This window comes from Microtus oregoni, unplaced genomic scaffold, assembly GCF_018167655.1.
Source record: "Microtus oregoni isolate MIOR12 unplaced genomic scaffold, Mior012 000034F_ref0000314, whole genome shotgun sequence".
Taxonomy (NCBI): Eukaryota; Metazoa; Chordata; class Mammalia; order Rodentia; family Cricetidae; genus Microtus; species Microtus oregoni.
In genome coordinates this window covers 4,747,698-4,769,842 of record NW_024543093.1, presented here as the reverse complement: position 1 = coordinate 4,769,842, position 22,145 = coordinate 4,747,698, and the positions used below count along the sequence as shown (strand labels likewise).

The 22,145-nt window shown below is 47.4% G+C and overlaps 1 protein-coding gene across 6 annotated transcripts in view; it reads left to right on the top strand.

Annotated features, from left to right (window-relative positions):
* LOC121432364 (phosphatidate phosphatase LPIN1) overlaps positions 1 to 22,145 on the top strand; it is a 64,202-nt gene that overhangs the window by 19,732 nt on the left and 22,325 nt on the right. The window contains exons 6-15 of one of the 6 annotated variants that reach the window (XM_041630279.1): positions 735 to 839; positions 3,300 to 3,429; positions 4,766 to 5,072; positions 5,758 to 5,851; positions 6,654 to 6,844; positions 8,970 to 9,063; positions 10,254 to 10,323; positions 13,347 to 13,424; positions 13,602 to 13,694; positions 17,099 to 17,178. In XM_041630279.1, coding sequence (XP_041486213.1) covers positions 735 to 839; positions 3,300 to 3,429; positions 4,766 to 5,072; positions 5,758 to 5,851; positions 6,654 to 6,844; positions 8,970 to 9,063; positions 10,254 to 10,323; positions 13,347 to 13,424; positions 13,602 to 13,694; positions 17,099 to 17,178 — 1,242 coding nt within the window. Of the gene's footprint in view, positions 1 to 731; positions 840 to 3,299; positions 3,430 to 4,765; positions 5,073 to 5,757; positions 5,852 to 6,653; positions 6,845 to 8,969; positions 9,064 to 10,253; positions 10,324 to 13,346; positions 13,425 to 13,601; positions 13,695 to 17,098; positions 17,179 to 22,145 lie in introns of all 6 variants that reach the window. The other 5 variants (XM_041630278.1, XM_041630282.1, XM_041630281.1 and 2 more) reach the window with 5 other exon arrangements.

Genomic DNA, 22,145 nt, shown 5'->3' with positions numbered 1-22,145 from the left:
ACTGAAAAATCAATTCATTAACCTGACGCACGCAGACAGAATGTTTCAAACCAGCCCAGAGAATGTTTGTCTTTCTTTGCTTCATGAGTCCAGGATACTGGTAGCATAAGATTGTGACTGTTGTTAAATGGATTATACATTAGGTTAAGTAGATACTCATGTCCACACTCAGAATGATGTGTTTTTGTTAAGGAGACCATAGACAGGACCCATGTTCAAGTCTTTGGATCATGTAGTTTGATTCAGTGCCCAGCTTCAACCAGACATGGCTGATCTTGTCTTTTCTCAGGACACAGGATAAAATGGGAAGCCAATGGGTCTTTTGGCAGCTTCCTGTCTTTGCAACCCAGAAAGTTAATGCTCCCGTCCGGGGGAGTAGCTCAAGTTAGGGGCGTGCTTGCCTAGCATATGTGAAGTCCTGGCTTCACTCCCCACCACAGGGTAAAACAAGGCATAGTGGTACATGCCTATAACCCCGTCAAGTGGGAAGTGGAGAAAGAGGAACAGTTTGAGGTCAACCTTGGTAATAGGAGACTCTACCTCATAGAAGGTTCATGTTTATTTCCCACTGATCTCAACATAGACTCGCCTTTGCTGTTGAACAGCCAAATGCTTTCCCTTCTTAGAATTGTTATTGCTGAGAGCCGCTGAAGCAGCCATAGGAGATTGCATTGAACTGACCTGTTATTTTTTTTCCTTTCTTTTTGTTGTGCATCTTTCGGTGCCTCCAGCAGCCTGGTAGATTGCCAGAGGACTCCCCCTCACCTTGCAGTAGTGGCCGAGGGAGTTCTCTCTAGCTCTTGCCCTCCACAGTCTTCCCACTTCCGTGCTTCGGAAAGGTAGACCAGTTCTTACATAAGCCGTGATCTAACCTCTCTGTCTTACTTTCCCTTAACCCAGTGACTTGTGAAGAACTTACTGACAGCTGCTATGAAATAGAAAGTTTGATCTAATACATAAAATCAATTTTGCTCACTAACCAACTTACTTATGAAAAATACATACCTCCTTTCACTGTGAGCCATAAGTGATTAGTCTTGTCTATTTATTTGAAATTATTTACTTTCCATGGGTATGAATGTTTGCCTGTATGTATGTTCGTGTATCACATGAATGCAGTGCCCTAGGGAGCCACAAGAGGGCGATGGACCCCTGGAACTAGCGTTGGGAAGGAAAATTTAAGCTGGGTCCTCTAGAAGAGCAGCATGTGCTCTGCACTGCTGAGATCTGATTGAACTTGTTCAAAATCCTTCTAGTGATCTACATACCTCTCTGGGTGGCCTTGAAAGCCAGGACAGGGAACTTGAGACTGTTTGATCTTTCCTGTGGTGGGTCATTTGGCAGACAAGTCTGTAGGCTACTTTTAGAATGTCACTTTAGTAAATAAGTCGAGCCACTTACTATAAATATTTAAACAGCCTATCAGCTGTCTGCAGAATGGAGTCAGACACTCTTCCCAGCGTTTCTAGAATGGAGTTTAGAAGAATGGCATAGGATGGGTCTTAGGGTATAGGTTTTTTTCCTTTTTATTAGGATCAGGTGTCTGAGATTTTTCCTCTTATTCCCCAGTATTTGCTAACTTTGTGGACATTCCTCCTCCACTTTTATTATCAAAGTAAGCATTGATTAATTCCTATCTGGGAAACATAACTTTTACAGTTTCATTTGACTTAAAACTTAAATTTAATTTCACATTTAAGTATTTACTGACTCCAGCCCCCCAAAGAGAAAAAACGCCCTGTGGATTTTGTTTTTTTTGAAGCAGGATCTCACTAGTGTAGCCCTGGCTGGCCTAGAATTTGTTGTGTAGACAAGGCTGGCTTGGAATTCAACGCAATCTGCCTGCCTCTGCCCCTTAATTGCTGGGGTTAAAGATGTGCACTGCCAGGCCCACCTCCCTTTCTCCACTGTGCCTTAAACTATTTTTAAATGTGTGTGTGTGTGTGTGTGTGTGCGTGTGTGCATGCGTGTGTGTGCGCATGCGTGTGTGTGTGCATGCGTGTGTGTGCGTGTGTGTGCATGCGTGTGTGTGTGCATGCATGTGTGTGTGCATGCGTGTGTGTGTGTGCACATGTGTGTGTGTGCGTGTGTAGTATGTGTTGTATGGGTCCATTGTAGAATTTCTCATGCTATGATGTACCAGGAGCCTCCTCCCTCACAGACAGGGCTGGAACGTGAGGGTCACCCCATGGCAGGGTGCTTTCATTGGAACAATCAGTGGTCAGCGGGCCAAGGGAAGGGGTCCTATACATCAGTGTGAAATGAGGGCCACACAGCCTGTAGTCTGGCTTCGGGGAAGTGTCAGGGCCAGGCTAGCTATGTAGAAAATCTCTCAGATAGATACAGGCTACATGTGGCCGTGGTATTGTGCGTACTGCCAAGGGACCTCTGCTTGTGGTGGCAGGAAACGCCATCTTGAGTTGGAGATGGAACTTGACTTAGATAAGTGAGACTCAGTGTGGTGGGAGTAGGGGTGGGGACACAGATGGGCCAGCGGAGAAGCTGCCTCCTGCTTTGTGTAAAAGGCGGCCGTGTTCTCCTTGAGAAAGTGCTGGAGAGAATACAGAGAGAGGAAACCTGGACGCCAGCCACTTCTTCCTGCCTCTCAGCTTGGTGTCTGAGGAGAGAATGTGGCCCTAAGTTGATTCTCGTAGCCCATTAATCTGGCTGGATAGACACAGGGCTTGGTTCAATGTTAGACGTGAAACCGAGCTGTGTGGAAGTGAGGTGCATCGCCGTCCCTGCTGGCCTGAGACCGAGCAGCGTGCTGGGTCCACAGAGCCTTTTGATGTGTTCCTGGAGACAGCTGCCTCGTTATCCAGTGTAATGAAGTTCTCAAAGCCAGTGTTTAACCTGGGATGCAGCATCAACTGGCTGGGACCCTTTTGGCCTGGCTGAAAGCTGAGCTGTTTGATAGGAAGATGGGAGCCTGAGGGAGCCAGGTGTGGCATAGGACAGCGTTTTGTGCCCAAGAGCCTCTCTCCTGCTTTTCCGCTCCCTTTTCCTCTCTGATTCTTCCTCCTCCTCCTCTTCTCCTCCTCTTATTCTGAGAGTTTCAAGTTCTGATTCTATTCACCTATTCTCCCCAAAATATAGCTCCTCATTTTTTTCTTAATTTGGCTCCAAGGCTGGTCACCTTGTTGGACATGGTGCACACTGACCTCTGGTGGTCAAAGGAGGGATTGTCAGATGGGAATCGCGGCAGAGATCTATTTTCTGGGTTGCTGGAACACTGGGATAAAAATTGGGACAAAGATTTTTCTTTTCTCACTCGAATGATGGGTTTGTGTTTTCTTAAGTCCTTCAGGCTCCCGTCCCTCAACACCAAAGAGCGATTCTGAATTGGTTAGTAGGTCTGCAGACAGGTCCACACCAAAGAGTAACCTGGAAATGCTCTGGCTTTGGGGTGAATTGCCGCAGGCTGCCAAGGTAAGCTTTTAATCTCCATTCCGCGGCACTCTGAGGATTTCTGAGTTAGCTTTGACTGCATGGAGTTAGTATCCCAGCCTTGCAAAGGGATGTGGAGCTGGGCTTCTGACTCGGTGAATATGTTTATTTTGAGCATATGCACTTCCAGTATGTGTCACAACTGACAGTGAAGGGGCAGGGCCACCCCTTCTGGCAAGGTGGTTCTAACTGCAAACCTGTGACATTTGTTTTTCTTTGCGAGGGATCCAGGGATAGCAGATAGGGAGGGGCCTGCTGGTGAGCATCAGTTTCTGTTTTTCTACATTTTTCTGTCACTGTGGATCCCTGCACTGTGGAGTGCACTGTGGATCCTGTGCACTCCCCTCTCGTGTAAGCCCATCACCACCAGGTCCTTGTCAGTCACTGTTTCGGGGAGAAGCTTTATTGAAATGGGATACATGTGTCTGGAGAGCTGCAGGTTTGACGTATGCAGTTTTGTACTTTGACAGTGTGTGTGTGTGTGTGTGTGTGTGTGTGTGTGTGTGTGTGTGTGCAGCCTGATCCTGGTCCCAGAGAGGCTGTGGGTGGCCAGCAGCATGGAGAGCCTTACCCTTCTGAGCGCCCTCTTGCCCTGCAGGCACGGGGGCTGCTTTTGCAGGGCTTCCCCCTCCTCACCGCCCCCGTTGTCCTGCATCTGTTCTCATTGCTGTAGAGTATCTCACCCGGCCCATCGTTCACCTCCCTGCCCTCTCACTCCTATTTGTCAGCTGATGTTTTCTTTCTTTCTTGTGCTTTCTTACTTTTTACTCTTAGCCATAAACGTAACTGAGTTCTGCCTAGACTCAGGAGAACAAGGGAAATAAGGAAACCAAAGAGCTGCAGGGAGTGCACAGGGCTCGTGGGAGCTGGCAAGCGTGGGGTGGGGGTGGGGTGCTCCTCAGCACAGCACGCACGCCCTGGTGGAGATGCCGTGCGGCAGAGTGTCTTCTCACTTATCTTTGGTGTTGGACCCCAAGTGTCCACAGCCCTGCCATCCCCACAAAGACCATGTGTGCTGTCCAGCCCTCGGTCTTGGCAACGGAGGTGAAAGCCTGGGAGCCAGGTGTGTTTGGTATGGCTTTTGCGATGGGAGAGATAGGACACCAGGACTGTGCCATCTGCGCTGGAAGCATGTTTGCTGTGGAAATTGTGACCCTAGGTTCTCTAGGCAGGCATGGGACCCACCAGGCTGTTCTGGCGTTGAAGAGTCCATCACGAATCCGAATCCTTGACTCTGACCTCTCGCCATTTGGTGCCTCAGCTTGGCTCTTTGCGGGGGGCTTTCAACTCTCCTCTTTTTTTCTCTCCTTTTGTCTAGTCATCTTCTCCACACAAGATGAAAGACTCCAGCCCCTTAGGGAGCCGGAAGATTCCTGATAAAATTCGCTTTCAGGCCATTCATAGTGAGTCTTCAGACACCTTTAGTGACCAGTCGCCAACACTGGCCCCGGGCCCGCTGCTTCACCAGAGCAAGGCACAGACGGAAATGCAGTTTGTGAACGAGGAGGATCTTGAGGCGTTAGGAGCTGCAGCCCCACCGTTCCCCGTGGCTGAAGAGCTCAAGCCCCCAGCTGCCAGCACAACACAGACAATGAACAAAACAGACTCCCCTTCCAGAAAGAAAGGTAGAGCCGGCCTGGGTCTCCCAGCTTCCCCCCAAGCTCGCTGCCCACACCAGAGGCAGTGCAGTCAGAGAAGACCCACATCTGTGCCGTCTCATGTTGATTCTTTAATCTGTGCTCTCCTGCCAAGTGAGGAGATAGAGCCCCTTGTCTGGTGTGGGTCAGACTCATTTAGCACTGGTAGAGATCTTTCTGTTTCCCCGGCCTTGTCAGCTCACCGTCCGTGCTGGCTAGTGATGCCGAGCCCCACCCTGGCTAGCCAGGTCGTGTTGTGCAACACCCTGGGTTTGCATGAACCAGCTACACAGTTCTCAGTAGGGAGAAGAGAGGAAGTCGGTAGACATGGTGCACAGGGACCCACAGCTGTAGGGATGCTGTGCCTCAGAGCATCCTGAGGGAAGTATTCAGGAGAGGACTTGTCATCCCCAACTAATAATCACGGTGATCATGGCCCTCTGTGCATGAGGGAGGCCTGAGGCTGAGTGCTTGTTCTCTCTGGACCAGGCGGAAGGGAGTGCTGGACCCTGCCGGTTCTGCAGTGATGTGCTTGCCGGCTTCTCACTGTGTGGCTCTTGGGCTGGGGGCGGCGATGCCACCAGGGAGCAGATCTGCACTGTGGGCTCAGGTGCTCTTCATGGGGATGGAAACCTGTGAGTTGATTTCTGACCTGCTCCTTGCACTCTTTCAGATAAGCGGAGTCGACACCTGGGAGCTGACGGCGTGTATCTGGATGACCTCACAGACATGGACCCTGAAGTGGCAGCCCTGTATTTCCCCAAGAAGTAAAAGTTGTTCTCATTGCTCAGCTACTTTATTCTTTGTTTTCGATAGAATCTCACCATGTAGTCTTGGGTGTCCTTGCACATGTGGTGGTCCTCCTGCCTCAGCTTCTTGCAGGGTTAAGCCGTCACGTCTGTCCCTGATAACCATTTTCTGTAGTTCCAGAAGAGCTCAGTTTCTCTTGGCTGATAGTGAAGCAGGGGCACTAGAGGCTCGTAGTTAACCTGGGCACAGCCTCAGCTCCGTGTGCTGTGTCAGACTCGGGGTGTGTGTCTGTATATGTATCTCTGTGTGTGTGTGGGGGAGAGGTTAGGGTGTTGAGGGGGTAGGGGGAATGGACACGTGACTGTCCTCTACCCTTTTTTTCAGGAATGTGAGCTCAATGCTATCTCATGAAGGAGTCAGAGGCTGGGTTGCTGTGACCAGTGCACAATCCAAGTGAGAGAGGCCTCCGTATGGTCCTCCTTGGAGAGATTCACTCCGTGCTTGGAGCACCCAGCCTTAGCTCCCTTGGGATACGGTACACAGGGCAGGGGCTGCCAGTGGATAACAGTGACGTCCCAGGCACAGGCTTTCTCAAGGTTCATATGGGTCTGGAGAGTCACAGGAGACTGTGGCAGGCCCTCCTGAGGTGGCTCATTTGACTTTGCTGTCTTTACTGATGTTTTGATGGCAAAGCTGCCCCGAGGTGCTAGTAATTGCTTCTCTGAGGTGTTGTGGCCTTCTGGAGGGTCGTTTGATGTAACAGTCAGAGTGAGGATGGATGGTGGTGCTCAGAACAGCTTCTCTTTCCCCTCCTTTCAGTGGTGATCCTGCTGGGCTCCCCAAACAAGCCTGTGACAATGGAGCCAGGTCAGCCAACCAGTCCCCACAGTCTGTGGCCAGTTCGGGCATCGACAGTGGTGTGGAGAGCACCTCAGATGGCCTGAGGGACCTGCCGTCCATAGCCATCTCCCTCTGTGGTGGCCTCAGTGACCACAGAGACATCACCAAAGGTACTGGACTCTATGGGACAGCACCCTCTAGTGGTCGTTGGGCAGAAGGTTTCGGTTGATGAGCGCACAGAAGATTCGTGTTCTCTTGCCCCACACGTGTCCAGCTGCAGTTAGCTGTCCTTAGAATGCAAGGACGGGGTGCAAGAGCCATCAGGAAGCAAGAACGCTGCTGGGGCATTTATCCTCGGAGGTGATCATTGAGCACAATCGGGTGCCGCCTGTGGAAGTGACAGCTCAGAAGGAAAGGGATCCTGGCAGTCGGGAGCCAAGTGTTCCAGCTCGGGTGGATGAGGGCTCTGGCGGTCAGGAGCCAGGGAATAGCACAGGCCACAGTAAGCTTAGCAGCTTACAGCTCTGCTCTAGGGAATGCTTCCCCAATGTGACAGCTCTGCTCCCGCAGGAGAGGGCTTTGCAGTGAAGTTGTTACAACCGGGGAGCGTCGCAACTCTGCTGTGCTATGGGAAGGTTTTTCCCGCTCAGCTCAGCTCTGACTTCCCCTGCAAAGCTGTAACAAGCTGCTATGGGAAGGTTTCCCCAACCAAAGTGTTACAGTCCTGCTCTTCTCTTCTCTGCTCTGCCCTTCATCCAAACCTCATTCAAGAGATTTATTGTGAGGGAAGAGTCCAGGAGAGTGGTTGCCTCTACCAGGATGGAAGAAGAGCAGCCGCAAACTGAACAGGCCCAGGGAGACGAGGGAGTGGTTAGTTTTTCCCTGCTCAGGGATTGGTCAGTTTAGTTGGTTAGGGGCAGAGATGGCTGATCTCAAAGCCAACTGTGTTTCTTTCACTGGCCTTTTAAAGCTTTTTGGCTCTAGTTTTGAAGCCAGGTCGTATTTCTTCCACTGACTCTGATTCTAGTGACAAAACATGTTTCTTTGGCATGGGTTTCAGAGTCAGGACAAGTTTCTTTGGTTTTGGGTTCAGGGCTAAAGTATGTTTTTCACTGGCTCTGGTTTCAGAGCCAGGGTGGATTTCTTTGAAAGCTCTTTTACCCTATACCCTGTGCCCAGGCCAGGGCTGAAGAATGTTCATGGTGAGCCTGCAGGTGTGGGGAGGAGGGGGGAGGTGAGTTAGGCATATCAGTCTTCCTGTAACAGAACGGTGGGTGTGTGTGTCAAATCTGTGGGGCTGTAGAGGAGGGAAGGGAGGTTGAGTCAGTATGGGGAACTCTGCAAACATTTCCCCTCTGGGTGTTGGAGGCTGCCGTGCCGGTAGGCCTTGATGACTTGTGCATTCCACCTGCCGTACTGGAATGTGAGAACTGACCATCTTGTGATAGGTCCATGGTGAGTGGTGCCTGAGACCCCCCTGCTGGTGTAACAGCAGCTGTGGGCTGTTGAATTCCAGAACTAGACCTAATTTCCCTCTACCCCCTTTTCCCTCCACCACTGCTTCCTCTGTTTTTTAGCAGGGATTGACCATGCTCTTAGCGACTGCACTACTTTCTCTCCCTGCTCCAGTGACCACTGTGAAGTCCCCTGAGGCTTTGCAGACTTCTTATGCGCATACTGGGTCCTCTTATTCCAGCCTGGGTGCCACCAGCCCTTCCTCGCACCTTGTTCCTTTTCTCCTTCGCACTGTCTAAGACCACAGCTCTGACCACTGGGTCTGCTATACTCCTGAGCATGGGCAGCATCAGGCCTTACACGGCTCTGGCTCCCACCTTTTGCATAGATGACAGTGATCAAGCCCTCGCTTTGAGCAGGATGCTGACTGCTATCCTCTCCCATCTTTGGGACCCCCTGGGAAGTGGCCATGACCATCAGGCAGATCATTGAGGTTAGACTCCAGTCACAGGTCTCCACAACAGAAGTGACTCAAGCCAGTGCCCCTGGAGAACATGACTGTTTGTGTATGCAGGCTCCATGCCCCACATGTCTGCTGATGTCGGAAGAGGTCCTTCCCACTCCCGTCCCAGGCACGTAAATACAACAACAAAATAACAACAGAAAACCAAGCTCAAGCCCTCTTTACAATTGCATTTTGTAGGATTTCTAGGCTTGTCCGAGGAACTGCAATTTGTAAACTCAGACAGACACATGGGAATGAGCAAGCTGAAAACTGTCCTGTTTCTCTAAAAAACTCGTGATTTCTCTCTTCCTCCCATCCTGCTGCTGCCTCTGCAGATGCGTTCCTGGAACAGGCTGTGTCATACCAGCAGTTTGCAGACAACCCTGCTATCATCGATGACCCCAATCTCGTGGTCAAGATTGGTAATAAGTGAGTTCCTGCTGACAGTCCGTTTGGTAGTGGAATGGAACTGCTTCTGTCGAGCCTTAATGAAGTCTTGTTAAACTTAGTTATTGCCTTTATTATTTGTAAATTTCTATGTCCACGTGCAGCTTCTGGGCTAGATCATTTTGAGAGTCTTGTAGTGTGTGTGTGTGCGCGCGTGCGTGTGTGCGCGTGCGTGGATGCATGCTTGCGGAGACCAGAGGTCCACCTGTTTTTCTTCTTTGGTTTTGGTTTACTCTTTGAGGTAGGGTCTTTCTATGTAGCCCTGGCTGTCCTGGAACTCTGTAGACCATGTTAGCTCCAAACTCACTGAGATCTGCCTGTCTCTGCCAGTGGCTATGATTAAAAGTGTTTGCCATAGTACCCAGCCTTCTACCTTAGTTTTTGAGACAGGGTGTCAAACCACTGAACTGGAACTTGCTGGTTTGGCTTAACTGGAAGACAGGCAAGTCCTAGGAATTCTCCTGTCTCCATCTCCCAGCACTGGAATGACAGGTCTGTGCTGTAGGCCTGGCTTTTCAGTGTGGGTGCTGGGGATCTGAAATCAGGGTCTTAGGTTTTCACAATGGCAGGCCCTGCATCTACTGAGCTGGCTCCCCAGCCCCACCTTGTGTCTGTACCAGACCTTGAAATCCACCTTGTCAGGCCTGGTGCTCCAACTGTGGAACTCTGACCCTATCTAGTCCTAGGTCTGAGGGCACGGCTGCCCTGTAGCGCAGAGACCTCACCATCGGAGCTCAGTCTGTGGTATGCAGTGAGTGGCTCTGAAGACTGTTGGCAGACTTTCCTCCTGGAGAGGAAGTTGCAAGAGTGCTATGTGTTGGCTTGGGAGATTATGAAGTTGTCTGCCCCCTTTCCATATGAAGTTCAGTAGGACATGGCTAGGAGTAGTCAAGCAGGGGACTGTCCAGCTAGTGACTAGCTGCCTGGCATGTTCATATGTTCACCCTACTGCCGTCTGCTGCTGACCCTTAACCCTCAGCACGGCTGTGAGGTGAACAGGAGAAAGGGAGGCACTGTGTAGATAGATAGGATCAGTGTGGAGGGCTGGGAGGGAGGAAACACACTGGGTTTGTTAAAGGATCTCACTGGGCTCCCCAGCCTTTCTATAGCACTCCAGATTACAGTAGAAAGGCTGGCCCTGCCTCACTGACGCCGTCTCTTTGTTTTGTTAGGTATTACAACTGGACAACAGCAGCTCCTCTGCTTCTGGCGATGCAGGCTTTCCAGAAACCTTTGCCAAAGGTGAGCGCCAACACAATTAAGAAAGGGGGCCCAAGGAGGAGCAGGTGAATGGGAGGATCACAGTTTGATTTGACTTTAGAAACCCTGGGCCATGGTGTCTTGATGCTCACAACAGTGTTCCAGATCTCTTGCGTGTTGATCATGCTTCCCATGCTCACCAGAGCAAGCCTCAAAAATCATGGCATTGTAGACCCACGATCCCACTATGTGCTGGGATTACAAGTCGGCATAGAAGGGGCAGACACCAGAGTGCAGAACCGAGTGAGGCTGAGGAGAGAAAGTTTAGTTGTGGAAAACTGGGAGCTGGCATTGGGTCAGATGCAGTAGCTGTCACTGTCCTCAGGCCTTGCTAAGAAGCCAGCCCTTTGCCTAGTTTGTGGAGGCAGAGATGAGGATAAGGGAGGCAGGGGTGAGGATAAGGGAGGCGGGTGAGGATAGGGAGGCAGGGGTGAGGATGGGGAGCCAGGAGCGAAGGTGGGGGAGGCGGGGGTGAGGATAAGGGAAGCAGGGGTGAGGATGGGGTATGCAGGGGTGAAGATGGGAAGGCAGAGGTGAGGATAGGGAGGCAGGGGTGAGGATGGGGGAGACAGACTGAGGATGTGTGAAGTAGGGCTGAGGATGGGCAGAGGTGAGGATGGGGGAGGCAGAGGTGAGGGTGGTGGAGGTAGAAGTGAAGATGGGAAAGCAGGAGTGAGGATGTGGGAGGCAAGGGTGAGGATGAGGGAGGTAGAAGTGAGGATGGGGAGGATGGGAAAGGCAGGGGTAAGGATGGGGGAAGAAGAGGTGAGGATAGGGAAGGTGGGGTAAGGATGGAATGGCAGAAATGAGGACGGGGAGGCAGAGGTGAGGATGGGGGGGGGGTGAGGCAAGGCTGAAGATGTTGCTTGAGAAACTCAGGGCTGCATGTGAGAACGAGATGGCTGTATGCCAGAGCTGAATGAGGAGGTCAGACCTACCAGTTCATCTCCTCCTCCGCTTGCCTGGAATTGCTCATTTTTTCATGTTCCATCTTCCTTGTACAGTATGGACCCATTCTTTGAGCTGTGGAATCACAGTTTTAGACTGGTTTGTGCTTGGCTGCCGTGGCTGTTGCAGTCTGTCAGGTAGTTCCAGAGTTTGAGGTTCTTGGAGGTCAAATATCAGTGTTTAGTCTGAGTGTGTGTGCTGTAGATTGGGAATGGTGACCCTGTGTTTGGTAGTCCTTTTTCGTATCTGTGGACCTGTCTTGAGGCATGTTCTGTAAAATGATTTTTGTTACATTGTTTCCAGGTTCCTTCTTGTAACCACAGCCCAGGATATGGTTTTTAAGGCTCACAAAATAGTAAAGAGAAAAACTTAAGGGCGATAGAGATGTAGTTTACAGAGGAGGAGGCACACAGGCTACAGGACAGCACAGTCCCTGAGGGCTGTAATCTCATGGGTTAGGGGTTTGGGTTTCTGCTAACGGTGTTTCTCTAACATAGAAATGATGTTCTATGTAGCATTTAGTCTGTATTATACATTGATAGTGCATTTAAAATGGTCTTGCATCTTCGTTTGTATTTTCTTCCTTTTATTTTAAATCTTTGATCCATCTGTATTTTGTCTTGAGAGTAATTGAGGGAGATTTGGGCATTCAAATTGCTCCACTCAACATGGTTGCTGAGTAGGATCCTTTCTGTTGTAGGGAATATAACTAGTAGCTTAGATAATGTGGGTTTAGTGTCTTACATGATACTAGAGGTAATGGTTGGCAGGTTGCGTGACTGCTCTGTGACTTCTGGTGACCCTGCTTCACACATCTCCTTACATAACGATATCTAGAGTAGGGATGGAGGCAGGTCAGGCGCTTCATGTTCCTTTGCCCAGCATTTGATCGCTTCTAAAATGGCCCTTAGCAGAGCCGTGGGACGATCGTGAATGGAGCAGTCCAAGTGGGGTTTTGTCCCAGGAACTGAGTCCGCCTTTCTCTGAAAGCCTCTCTGAACACATTGTTGCCTGGTTCTGGACCACAGTTTGGAGGGAGGCGGGTGCTCGACTTAGAGGGTCCAGAACAGTTGAAAGTCATCTCAGGATTACCCTGATGTCCCTCGGTGGTGGCTTTCTGCTCGATGCCTGGTGGCGGTTGTTCCGTTTATCTGTGAATTTAGGTTCATTTCTTAATCTGAACTTTAGATTTCCTCTTTCAGTGAAGTTTGCTCATAATCCGACATTGGGTTTTTAAGATCACTTGTAGACTTAACACCCTGCAGGACTAGCGTCTACTTGCCATAATCCTGTCCAGGAGCTTACTTTGCTGACTCTTCAAAAGAACCTTAGATTCTGCCTGGGGCTTGTTATCTGTGGATGGATTTGGTGGGGGAGGAGAAGGGGAGTGTCCCTGCACATCGTATGCATGATTTGTATTTCCCTGGGCCCCTTTGTCTTCTGTGCCAGTGGAGGAGCTTTGAATATGAATTGCTTATTTGAGGCTTAACCTGTGAAGCATCTGTCTATCTACTGTACCTCTTAGGTTGAAAGGCTAAGTCTTTCTTCACTGATTGAGATAATAGCTACTTAGAATCCGTCTAAAGGGAAGAAGGAAAATCATATAACATTTACCTGGGCCCTAAAATAGCCTGAAGGCAGATGTTGTTCTTGGGAGTTTATAAAGTTAGCATTTCATAGTTAATCTCCCTCATTACACTGTGATGTATTCAAGCTGTCCATTTGGATTTTATTTTTAACTCTTGATTTTTAAATCAATTTGCTAAAGTTTAGTCGGTTGAGCTTTGGAGACATGCTTACCTAAAACAACAACAACAACAACAAAAGCCTGTATGTTTTGTTTACGGCTGTTGGACCCTACACCGTATGGTCGTGTTTTGCTTCCTGTTTTATTTTGTCATCATCATACTGTGGCTAGTAGCTTTGTAATCAGTTAGCTATTTTAATTTGAAAACTTAAGATCTACTAACCACTAATGATTTCTAATGCTTTCTTTCCTGTTGTTATTGTGTTGTATTTTGTTTGTTGTTCATTGGTTCTTTTCCCATCTTCTTAAGTCTTCGTGCCTCAGTTACCTTCACGTGATTTTGGACGCCATTAGGTTTTGCCTTTCTAAAATTTTCAGTCCGCCCACAGTATGTTGCGTTAACGTTTTATTTATTATTTATTTCTTCCGTCTCCTTTAATTTGCAAGTACATTTTCTTTTGTTTCGACTGTGCTAAGTTGATGTTTTTTTTTCTTTTCCTTTTCCTTTTTCTTTTCTTTTTTTCTTTTTGGTTCCATTATTTATGTTACCATCCATTTAAAACAGGCCACTGTGGAATCCATCATGAGAGATAAGATGCCCAAAAAGGGAGGAAGATGGTGGTTTTCCTGGAGGGGAAGAAACGCCACAATCAAAGAAGTAAGTGGGGAGCCTGGCATGGCGTGGCGTGGTGGTTGCACTCGGCGTGTTTTGGTTTTGCGTAGTCAGGTTTGCTTCTTTCAGCTTGTGTGAGTGAAATGAGTGCCGTAATACTGGGTTTCCGTGAGCTGGCCCTCCTGGAAAGGGGACAAGAGCAGAAGGCAGATGAGGAAGAGGGGGCCAGCAGAGCTTGGCTCTGCCACCCTCTGCCTGCAGCCCCAGGTTGAGCTGTTTTTCCACTCTGGGGTTTCTGTATCAGTAAAGAAGATGTACTAGGTGCATTTCTTGTTCTGGGACACAACACCTGGCAAAAGCCACTTAGGGAGGCAGAGATTTAGAGAGCATGACCTGCGACGGTGGAAACAGGAAATCAGCAGGAGCATGAATCAGCTGCTCACATCTGTCCGCAGAAGCAGTGAGGTAAGGCCTGGTGCTGGGTTGGCGCTCACCCCTGTCTTCAGTCCAGGACCTCAGCCCATGGAATGGTGCTGCTCACAGTCAGGGTGGGTCTTCTCAGATCTTGTCACATTGACAATATTCACCACCACAGAAGGGTTCCCACATAACTTAGGTTTTAGAATATGTGATGTTGGTGAGGATAATGCCAGTGCGTCTTACCATGGCTGTTGACTCAGCCTCCTTAGCCACATCTCTGAAGGCACAGGCTGGATACATGAGAACTTGTTTGTGTTCTCTGAAAGGTCTCTCTCCAACTCTCAGCCCTTGTTTGGCCTCCAGCTCCGTGTTCTAGCTTTTTGCCTCCCTCTTAATGGCTCCTCCCCTGACCAGCCCCTCAGTGGACTTAAGGCCCTCTTTTCGGCTTTCACCTCTTGATTTTCCCTAATCACCCATAGGCCCTTTGGAATGACTCCATTGTTTATTTTCACACCAGACAAATCAGGCAATTGTTTGTACTCTATACCCGTTTATCACTTAGCCAGCGAAGCAGAAGCATCAAGGCATGAAGTCAGAGTTGCTCTCAGGAACACTTAGGGCTTTCTTTTGTTGAAGGACCTTAGCATCCTACAGTACCTGGGTGTTCTAGCTCTGACCTCTCTTGCTAGTACTGTCATCTCTTTCCGTCTACGCTTTAGTATAGTCGATCAAAATGGAATCTACCTCAGGGCCTTTGCATATGTTACAGTGTTGTCAGGATTCCTTACATCTCCCTTCACATAATTGACCAACAACTTAACTCCTCCTTTTATACAGGTTAACCTGGTTTACCATCTCTGCTTGCATGGGCCATGACTTTGTCTTTTATGCATTTTGTCAGGATCTGTAAATGCACTCATTAGTGAGCCTGCTCGACTAACATTTCTCAGCTTCTCCACACCCTGAGATCCTCAAAGGCAGAACCCACGCACAGCTTTGTTTGCTGTGGAACTGTTGTAGGGGTCTGGTGTGTATTTATTGGATAGCTGCTTCCAGAGGAAGCATGAAAACCAGCGGCCATGTAAACCATCCAGAAACATCCGTGGGCTCACCTGAGTCTGTGGAGCCAAGGGAGAAGGTGCCTTAAGCGCTGTGTGCAGATCAGATTGTCCTGTGACACGCTGCTGATGCGCCTGCGTGCTGTCACCTGCTGCTTTACCTCTGAGGGTCTCAGCAAGTCGGGATGACATGGATGCTATCCTGCAGTAGACTTACAGCACAAAGGGCTAGTTTATTAGCTAGAGGACAGAAGGTTCTAGAATTTCAGGCAGAAATCCATTTCAAAGACCTCTTATTTGTAGGGTATCTAGATTCTTAACAGTTAGAATTAAGGGGAATGCTAGTGTAAAGGAAAGAATGTTTATGAAATTAAATATTTCTCTAAAGAATGCAAATACAGTTACTCATACAGATCCATATTTCTGAACTAGCCGAGTGAAAAGTTATCACACAGTTAAATCCTTCAGTTGATAATGGATGAATGGTCACGGCAGTTGCTTTTGTTCTTATGGAAGCAAACAGCAGCTGGACGTGGTGATGCAGGCCTTTAACTTCAGTACCCAGGAGTCAGAGGCAAGTATATTTCTGTGAGTTCAAGACCAGACAAGGCTGCATATGAGGCCCTGTCTCAAACACCAAACCAAACCAAACCAAACAAAACACACACCCTTCCCCCCAATCAATCAGAAACAAACAAACAAAACACCAGTCAAGACCCCCAAAGCAAACAAACTGGACAGAGTAAATCTGGGCATGGCATTGTGAGCCTGTAACTTTAGTATTCAGGAGGCAGAGGCAGGAGAATTGCCACAGGTTGGAGGCCAGCTCAGGCTACGTATGTAGTCATTATCAGGTCAGCTAGGACTTATAGCAAGGCCCTATATCTAACCAACTCACCAACCAACCAACCAGCCAACCAACCAACCTAGCAGCCAGCCAGCCAACCAACCAGCTGAAGGCATATTTCAAACTAGTCCCCAGTCTCATACTTTAAGATATTCACTATTACTTTATGTGACAAACTCTTACAGAGCTCCACTTACCTTGAACTCATAGCTGTCCTCCTGTCTCAGCTTCCCCAATGCTAAGATTATAGGCATGAGCCACCGTACTTAGTTAGCCTACCTTGCTTGCTTTATTAAAAATATGACATTGGAGGTCATTAACCTGTTTTTTGACTAAAGGACATACACAAAGTGATTTTATTGTGTCTCCTTCATCCCCCAACATGCTCTCTGGCCTCTTTTGACTCAGTGGTAGTTTGCTGGTCTGTCCTGTTTCCTCCCTCACTTCCCTTCCCCCCTCCCCCCTCCCCCCCTCCCCTCCTCCTTCTTCCCTTCCCTCCCTACAGTGCATCAGGCTTTCTGGCTTATGGATCAGTAGTCACTGCTCAGCATCCTCATTCCTGTTTGAGAAGTGAGGAGACAAAGCTCTGAATGGTCAGCGGGATGTCCTAGGGTTCCCAAGCTAGAGCAGTGGTCTGGGCCCTCTCCTGGATGCCCAGGGAACATTTCCCACTAGGATTACACAGCATCGGAAAAGATAAATGCTTTCTCATTTTCCCCGAGAAAAATATGGCATGCAAATATTTTCGAACATTTCTATTGGCAATTAGAAGAAAATATTGTGAAAACTCTCAAGAATTCAGGCAGCCACCATTAAAGCGTGTGTCTCTGTGACAGGGATGATGACGTTTGGTTGGGTGCCAGGAACACTTATGGATAACTAACAGACTCATTTCTGTCAAAAAGGTTTCTCAGCTTAATTTTATGATATTTCTAGGCAAAGAAGTAATGGGGACCTGCCATAACACAGACCCCTCCAGAGCCTCCTGGGTGGGAGTCCTCAACCTGGGTGTGTGCCTTTCCTGTCTTGCCCTGGGCCTTAGCGAGCCCTGCAGTGGGACGCAAGCTTTTGGGAGCATCCTTTCTCTTTTCTCCTTCTCTAATGGCTTCTTTTCTTTTCCTCAGGAAAGCAAGCCCGAGCAGTGTCTGCCAGGGAAGGGCCACACTACGGGAGAGCAGCCTGCACAGCTTGGCCTAGCCCCCAGGTATGGGGGCAGGGTGTCCTTCTGGCAATGGTGCCACTCCTTTCTTGAACTGAATTAGGGTCATGTGCATGCCCACTGGACACTGATGAGGTCAGCCAGTGGCTCACGTCTTAGGCCTCAGTTCCCACTGGATCTGAAGTCACTACAGTAGGTGACGGAGGCCGGTAGCAGTTTGTTTAACTGGTCTTTCTCGTTTCTCCAGTGTGTGCAGCTTCTCTCTCAGATAGTTGAGGTTCAAGGTATATGTGAGTCTCCAAGGAGCTACTTAGCTAGAATGTCTCCTATGATCCTAGCATGGGGTTTGTGTGTGTGTGTGTGTGTGTGTCTGTCTGTGGGTATGCTCATACACAAGTGTACTTGCCTATGCGTGTATGTGTAAAGGTCAGAGGTCAACACACTGGACTCTTGCTAATCCGATGGGAGCTTCCTTGTTTGCTGGTTCATTTACAGGGGAAGCTGGCTAAGGTTTCTTGTCCCTTGGTTCCAGGCCATAGCTCTGCCCTTTTTTTTTTATTATTGAGAAAAGGAAAAAAAAGTTTCAGCCTCCTCCCAGCCTCCCATTTCCCTCCCCCTCCTTCCACCCTTCTTCCCCTCCCCCCACTCCTCTCCCCCTCCCTCTCCAGTCCAAAGAGCAGTCAGGGTTCCCTGCCCTGTGGAAAGTCCAAGGTCCTCCCCCCTCCGTCCATGTCTAGAAAGGTGAACATCCAAACTGGCTAGGCTCCCACAAAGCCAGAACATGAAGTAGGATCAATACCCCGTGCCATTGTCCTTGGGTTCTCATCAGCCCTCATTGTTCGCCATGTTCAGAGAGTCCGGGTTTATCCCATGCTTTTTCAGTCACAGTCCAGCTGGCCTTGGTGAGCTCCCAATAGATCAGCCCCACTGTCTCTGTGCGTGGGTGCACCCCTCGTGGTCCTGACTTCCTTGCTCATGTTCTCCCTCCTTCCGCCCCTCATTGGGACCTTGAGAGCTCAGTCCAGTGCTCCAGTGTGGGTCTCTGTCTCTATCTCCATCCATCACCAGATGAAGATTCTATGGTGATATGCTAGATATTCATCAGTATTGCTATAGGATAGGGTCATTTCAGGTTCCCTATCCTCAGCTGCCCAAGGAACTAACTGGGGACCTCGGCTTGGGCTCCTGGGAGCCACTCTAGGTTCAAGTCTCTTGCCAACCCTAAGGTGGCTCCCTTAACTAAGAATTGTGCTTCCGTGCTCCCCTATCCAACCTTCCTTTATCCCAATTATCCTGTTTCCCCAAGTTCCCCCCATCCTCCCCTTCTCACTTTTCTCTCCTCATCTCCCCTTACTCCCATCCTACCCCACCCCCAAGATCCCAATTTTCTCCCCGGCAATTTTGTCTACTTCCCATAGCCAAGAGGATAACTATCTGTTTTTCCTTGGGTTCACCTTCCTATTTAGCTTCTTTAGGTTCACCAATTGTAGACTCCGTGACCCTTATTTATGGCTAGAAACCAATTATGAGTGAGTACATCCCATGTTCATCTTTTTGGGTCTGGGTTACCTCACTCAGGATAGTGTTTTCTATTTCCATCCATTTGCATGCAAAATTCGAGAAGTCATTGTTTTTAACCGCAGCATAGTACTCTAATGTGTATATATTCCACACTTTCTTCATCCATTCTTCCATTGAAGGACATCTAGGTTGTTTCCAGCTTCTGGCTATTACAAACAATGCTGCTATGAACACAGTTGAACAAATGCTTTTGTCATATGATCGGGCATCTCTTGGGTATATTCCCAAGAGTGGTATTGCTGGGTCTAGGGGTAGGTTGATCCCGAATTTCCTGAGAAACCGAAACATTGATTTCCAAAGTGGTTGCACAAGATTGCATTCCCACCAGCAATGGATGAGGGTACCCCTTCCCCCACAGCCTCTCCAGCAAAGGCTATCATTGGTGTTTTTGATTTTAGCCATTCTGACAGGTGTAAGATGATATCTCAAAGTTGTTTTAATTTGCATTTCCCTGATCGCTAAGGAGGTTGAGCATGACCTTAAGTGTCTTTTGGCCATTTGAACTTCTTCTGTTGAGAATTCTCTGTTCAGTTCAGTGCCCCATTTTTTAATTGGGTTAATTAGCATTTTAAAGTCTAGTTTCTTGAGTTCTCTATATATTTTGGAGATCAGACCTTTGTCTGTTGTGGGGTTGGTGAAGATCTTCTCCCAGTCAGTGGGTTGCCTTTTTGTCTTAGTGACAGTGTCCTTTGCTTTACAGAAGCTTCTCAGTCTCAGGAGGTCCCATTTATTCAATGTTGCCCTTAATGTCTGTGCTGCTGGAGTTATACATAGGAAGCAATCTCCTGTGTCCATCTGTTGTAAGGTGCTTCCCACTTTCTCATCTATCAGGTTCAGTGTGTTTGGACTGATATTGAAGTCTTTAATCCATTTGGACTTGAGTTTTGTGCATGGTGATAGATATGGGTCTATTTTCATTCTTCTACAGGTTGACATCCAGTTATGCCAGCACCATTTGTTGAAGATGCTTTCTTTCTTCCATTGTATACTTTAGCTCCTTTATCGAAAATGAGGTGTTCATAGGTTTGTGGGTTAAAATCCGGGTCTTCTATACGATTCCATTGGTCGACTTCTCTGTTTTTATGCCAGTACCACACTGTTTTCATTACTGTAGCTCTGTAATAGAGTTTGAAGTCAGGGATGGTAATGCCTCCAGCAGATCCTTTATTGTATAGGATTGTTTTGGCTATCCTGGGTTTTTTGTTTTTCCATATACAGTTTATTATTGTCCTCTCAAGATCTGTGAAGAATTTTGATGGGACCTTGATGGGTATTGCATTGAATCTGTAAATTACCTTTGGTAGAATTGCCATCTTTACTATGTTGATCCTCCCAATCCAAGAGCAAGGGAGGTCCTTCCATTTTCTGGTATCCTCTTCATTTCTTTCTTCAATGCCTTAAAGTTCTTGTCAAATAGATCTTTCACTTCCTTGGTTAGAGTTACCCCAAGATATTTTATGCTGTTGTGGCTATCGTGAAAGGTGAAGATTCTCTGATTTCTCTCTCTGCTTCCATATCCTTTGTGTATAAGAGGGCGACTGATTTTTTTGGAATTGATCTTGTATCCTGCCACATTACTAAAGCTGTTTATCAGCTGTAAAAGTTCTTTGGTGGAGTTTTGGGGGTCGCTTATGTACACTATCATATCATCTGCAAATAACGACAGTTTAACTCCTTCCTTTCCAATTTGAATCCTCTTGATCCCATTATGTTGTCTTATTGCTATTGCTAAAACTTCAAGCACTATATTGAAGAGGTATGGCAAGAGTGGACAGCCTTGTCGTGTTCCTGAGTTTAGTGGGATGGCTTTGAGTTTCTCTCCATTTAATTTAATGTTAGCTGTCGGCTTGCTGTATATAGCTTTTATTTAGGTATGACAATTGTATCCCTAATCTCTCCAATACTTTTATCATAAAGGGATGTTGAATTTTGTCAAATGCTTTTTCAGCATCTAATGAAATGATCATATGGTTTTTTTCTTTCAGTTTATTTATATGATGGATTACATTGATAGATTTTCGTATGTTGAACCAGCCCTGCATCTCTGGGATGAAGCCTACTTGATCATAATGGATAATTTTTCTAATGTGTTCTTGGATACGGTTTGCCAGTATTTTGTTGAGGATTTTTGCATCGATATTCATGAGTGAGATTGGCCTGTAATTCTCTTTCTTGGTTGAGTCTTTGTGCGGTTTTGGTATCAGAGTAACTGTAGCTTCATAAAAGGAATTTGGCAATGACTGTCTGTTTCTATATTGTGAAATACATTAAGGAGTATAGGTATTAGGTCTTCTTGGAAGTTCTGGTAGAATTCCGCATTGAAACCATCTGGTCCTGGGCTTTTTTGGTAGGGAGGTTTTTGATAACAGCTTCTAATTCTTCACGACTAACAGGTCTATTTAGATTGTTCACCTGGTCCTGGTTTAAATTTGGTATGTGGTATTTATCTAAAAAAGTGTCCATTTCTTTTACATTTTCCAGTTTTGTGGCATACAGGCTTTTGTAGTAAGATCTAACGATTCTCTGAATTTCCTCTGTGTCTGTGGTTATGTCCCCCTTTTCATTTCTGATCCTATTAATTTGCATATTCTTTCTCTGCCGTTTGGTTAGTTTGGATAGGGGTTTATCAGTCTTGTTGATTTTCTCCAGGAACCTGCTTTTTGTTTCATTGATTCTTTGTATTGTTTTCTGTGTTTCTATTTTGTTGATTTCTGCCCTCAGTTTGACTATTTCCAGTCTTCTACTCCTCCTAGGTGAGTCTGCTTCTTTTTTTTCTAGAGCTTTCAGGTGGGCTGTTAAGTCTCCAATGTGTGCTTTTTCTGTTTTCCTTAAGTGGGCACTTAGTGCTATGAACTTTCCTCTTAGGACTGCTTTCATAGTGTCCCATCAGTTTGAGTAGGTTGTTTCTTTATTTTCATTGAATTCAAGGAAGACTTTAATTTCTTTCTTAATTTCTTCCTTGATCCAGGTGTGGTTCAGTAATTTACTGTTCAGTTTCCATGAGTTTGTAGGCTTTCTGGGGGTAGCATTGTTGTTGAATTCTAACTTTAATCCATGGTGATCTGATAAGACACAGGAGGTTACGAATATTTTTTGTAACTGTGGAAGTTTGCTTTGTTACCAAGTATGTGGTCAATTTTCAAGAAGGTTCCATGAGCTGCAGAGAAGAAGGTATATTCTTTCCTATTTGGGTGGAATTTTCTATAGATGTCTGTTAAGTCCATTTGATTCATTACGTCCATTAATTCTCTTATTTCTCTGTTAGGTTTCTGTCTGATTGACCTGTCCATTGGTAAGAGAGGAGTGTTGAAGTCTCCTACTATTAGTGTGTGCGGTTTGATGGCAGCCTTGAGTTTTAGTAATGTTTCTTTTACGTACGTGGGTGCTTTTATATTAGGGGCATAGATATTCAGGATTGAGACTTCATCCTG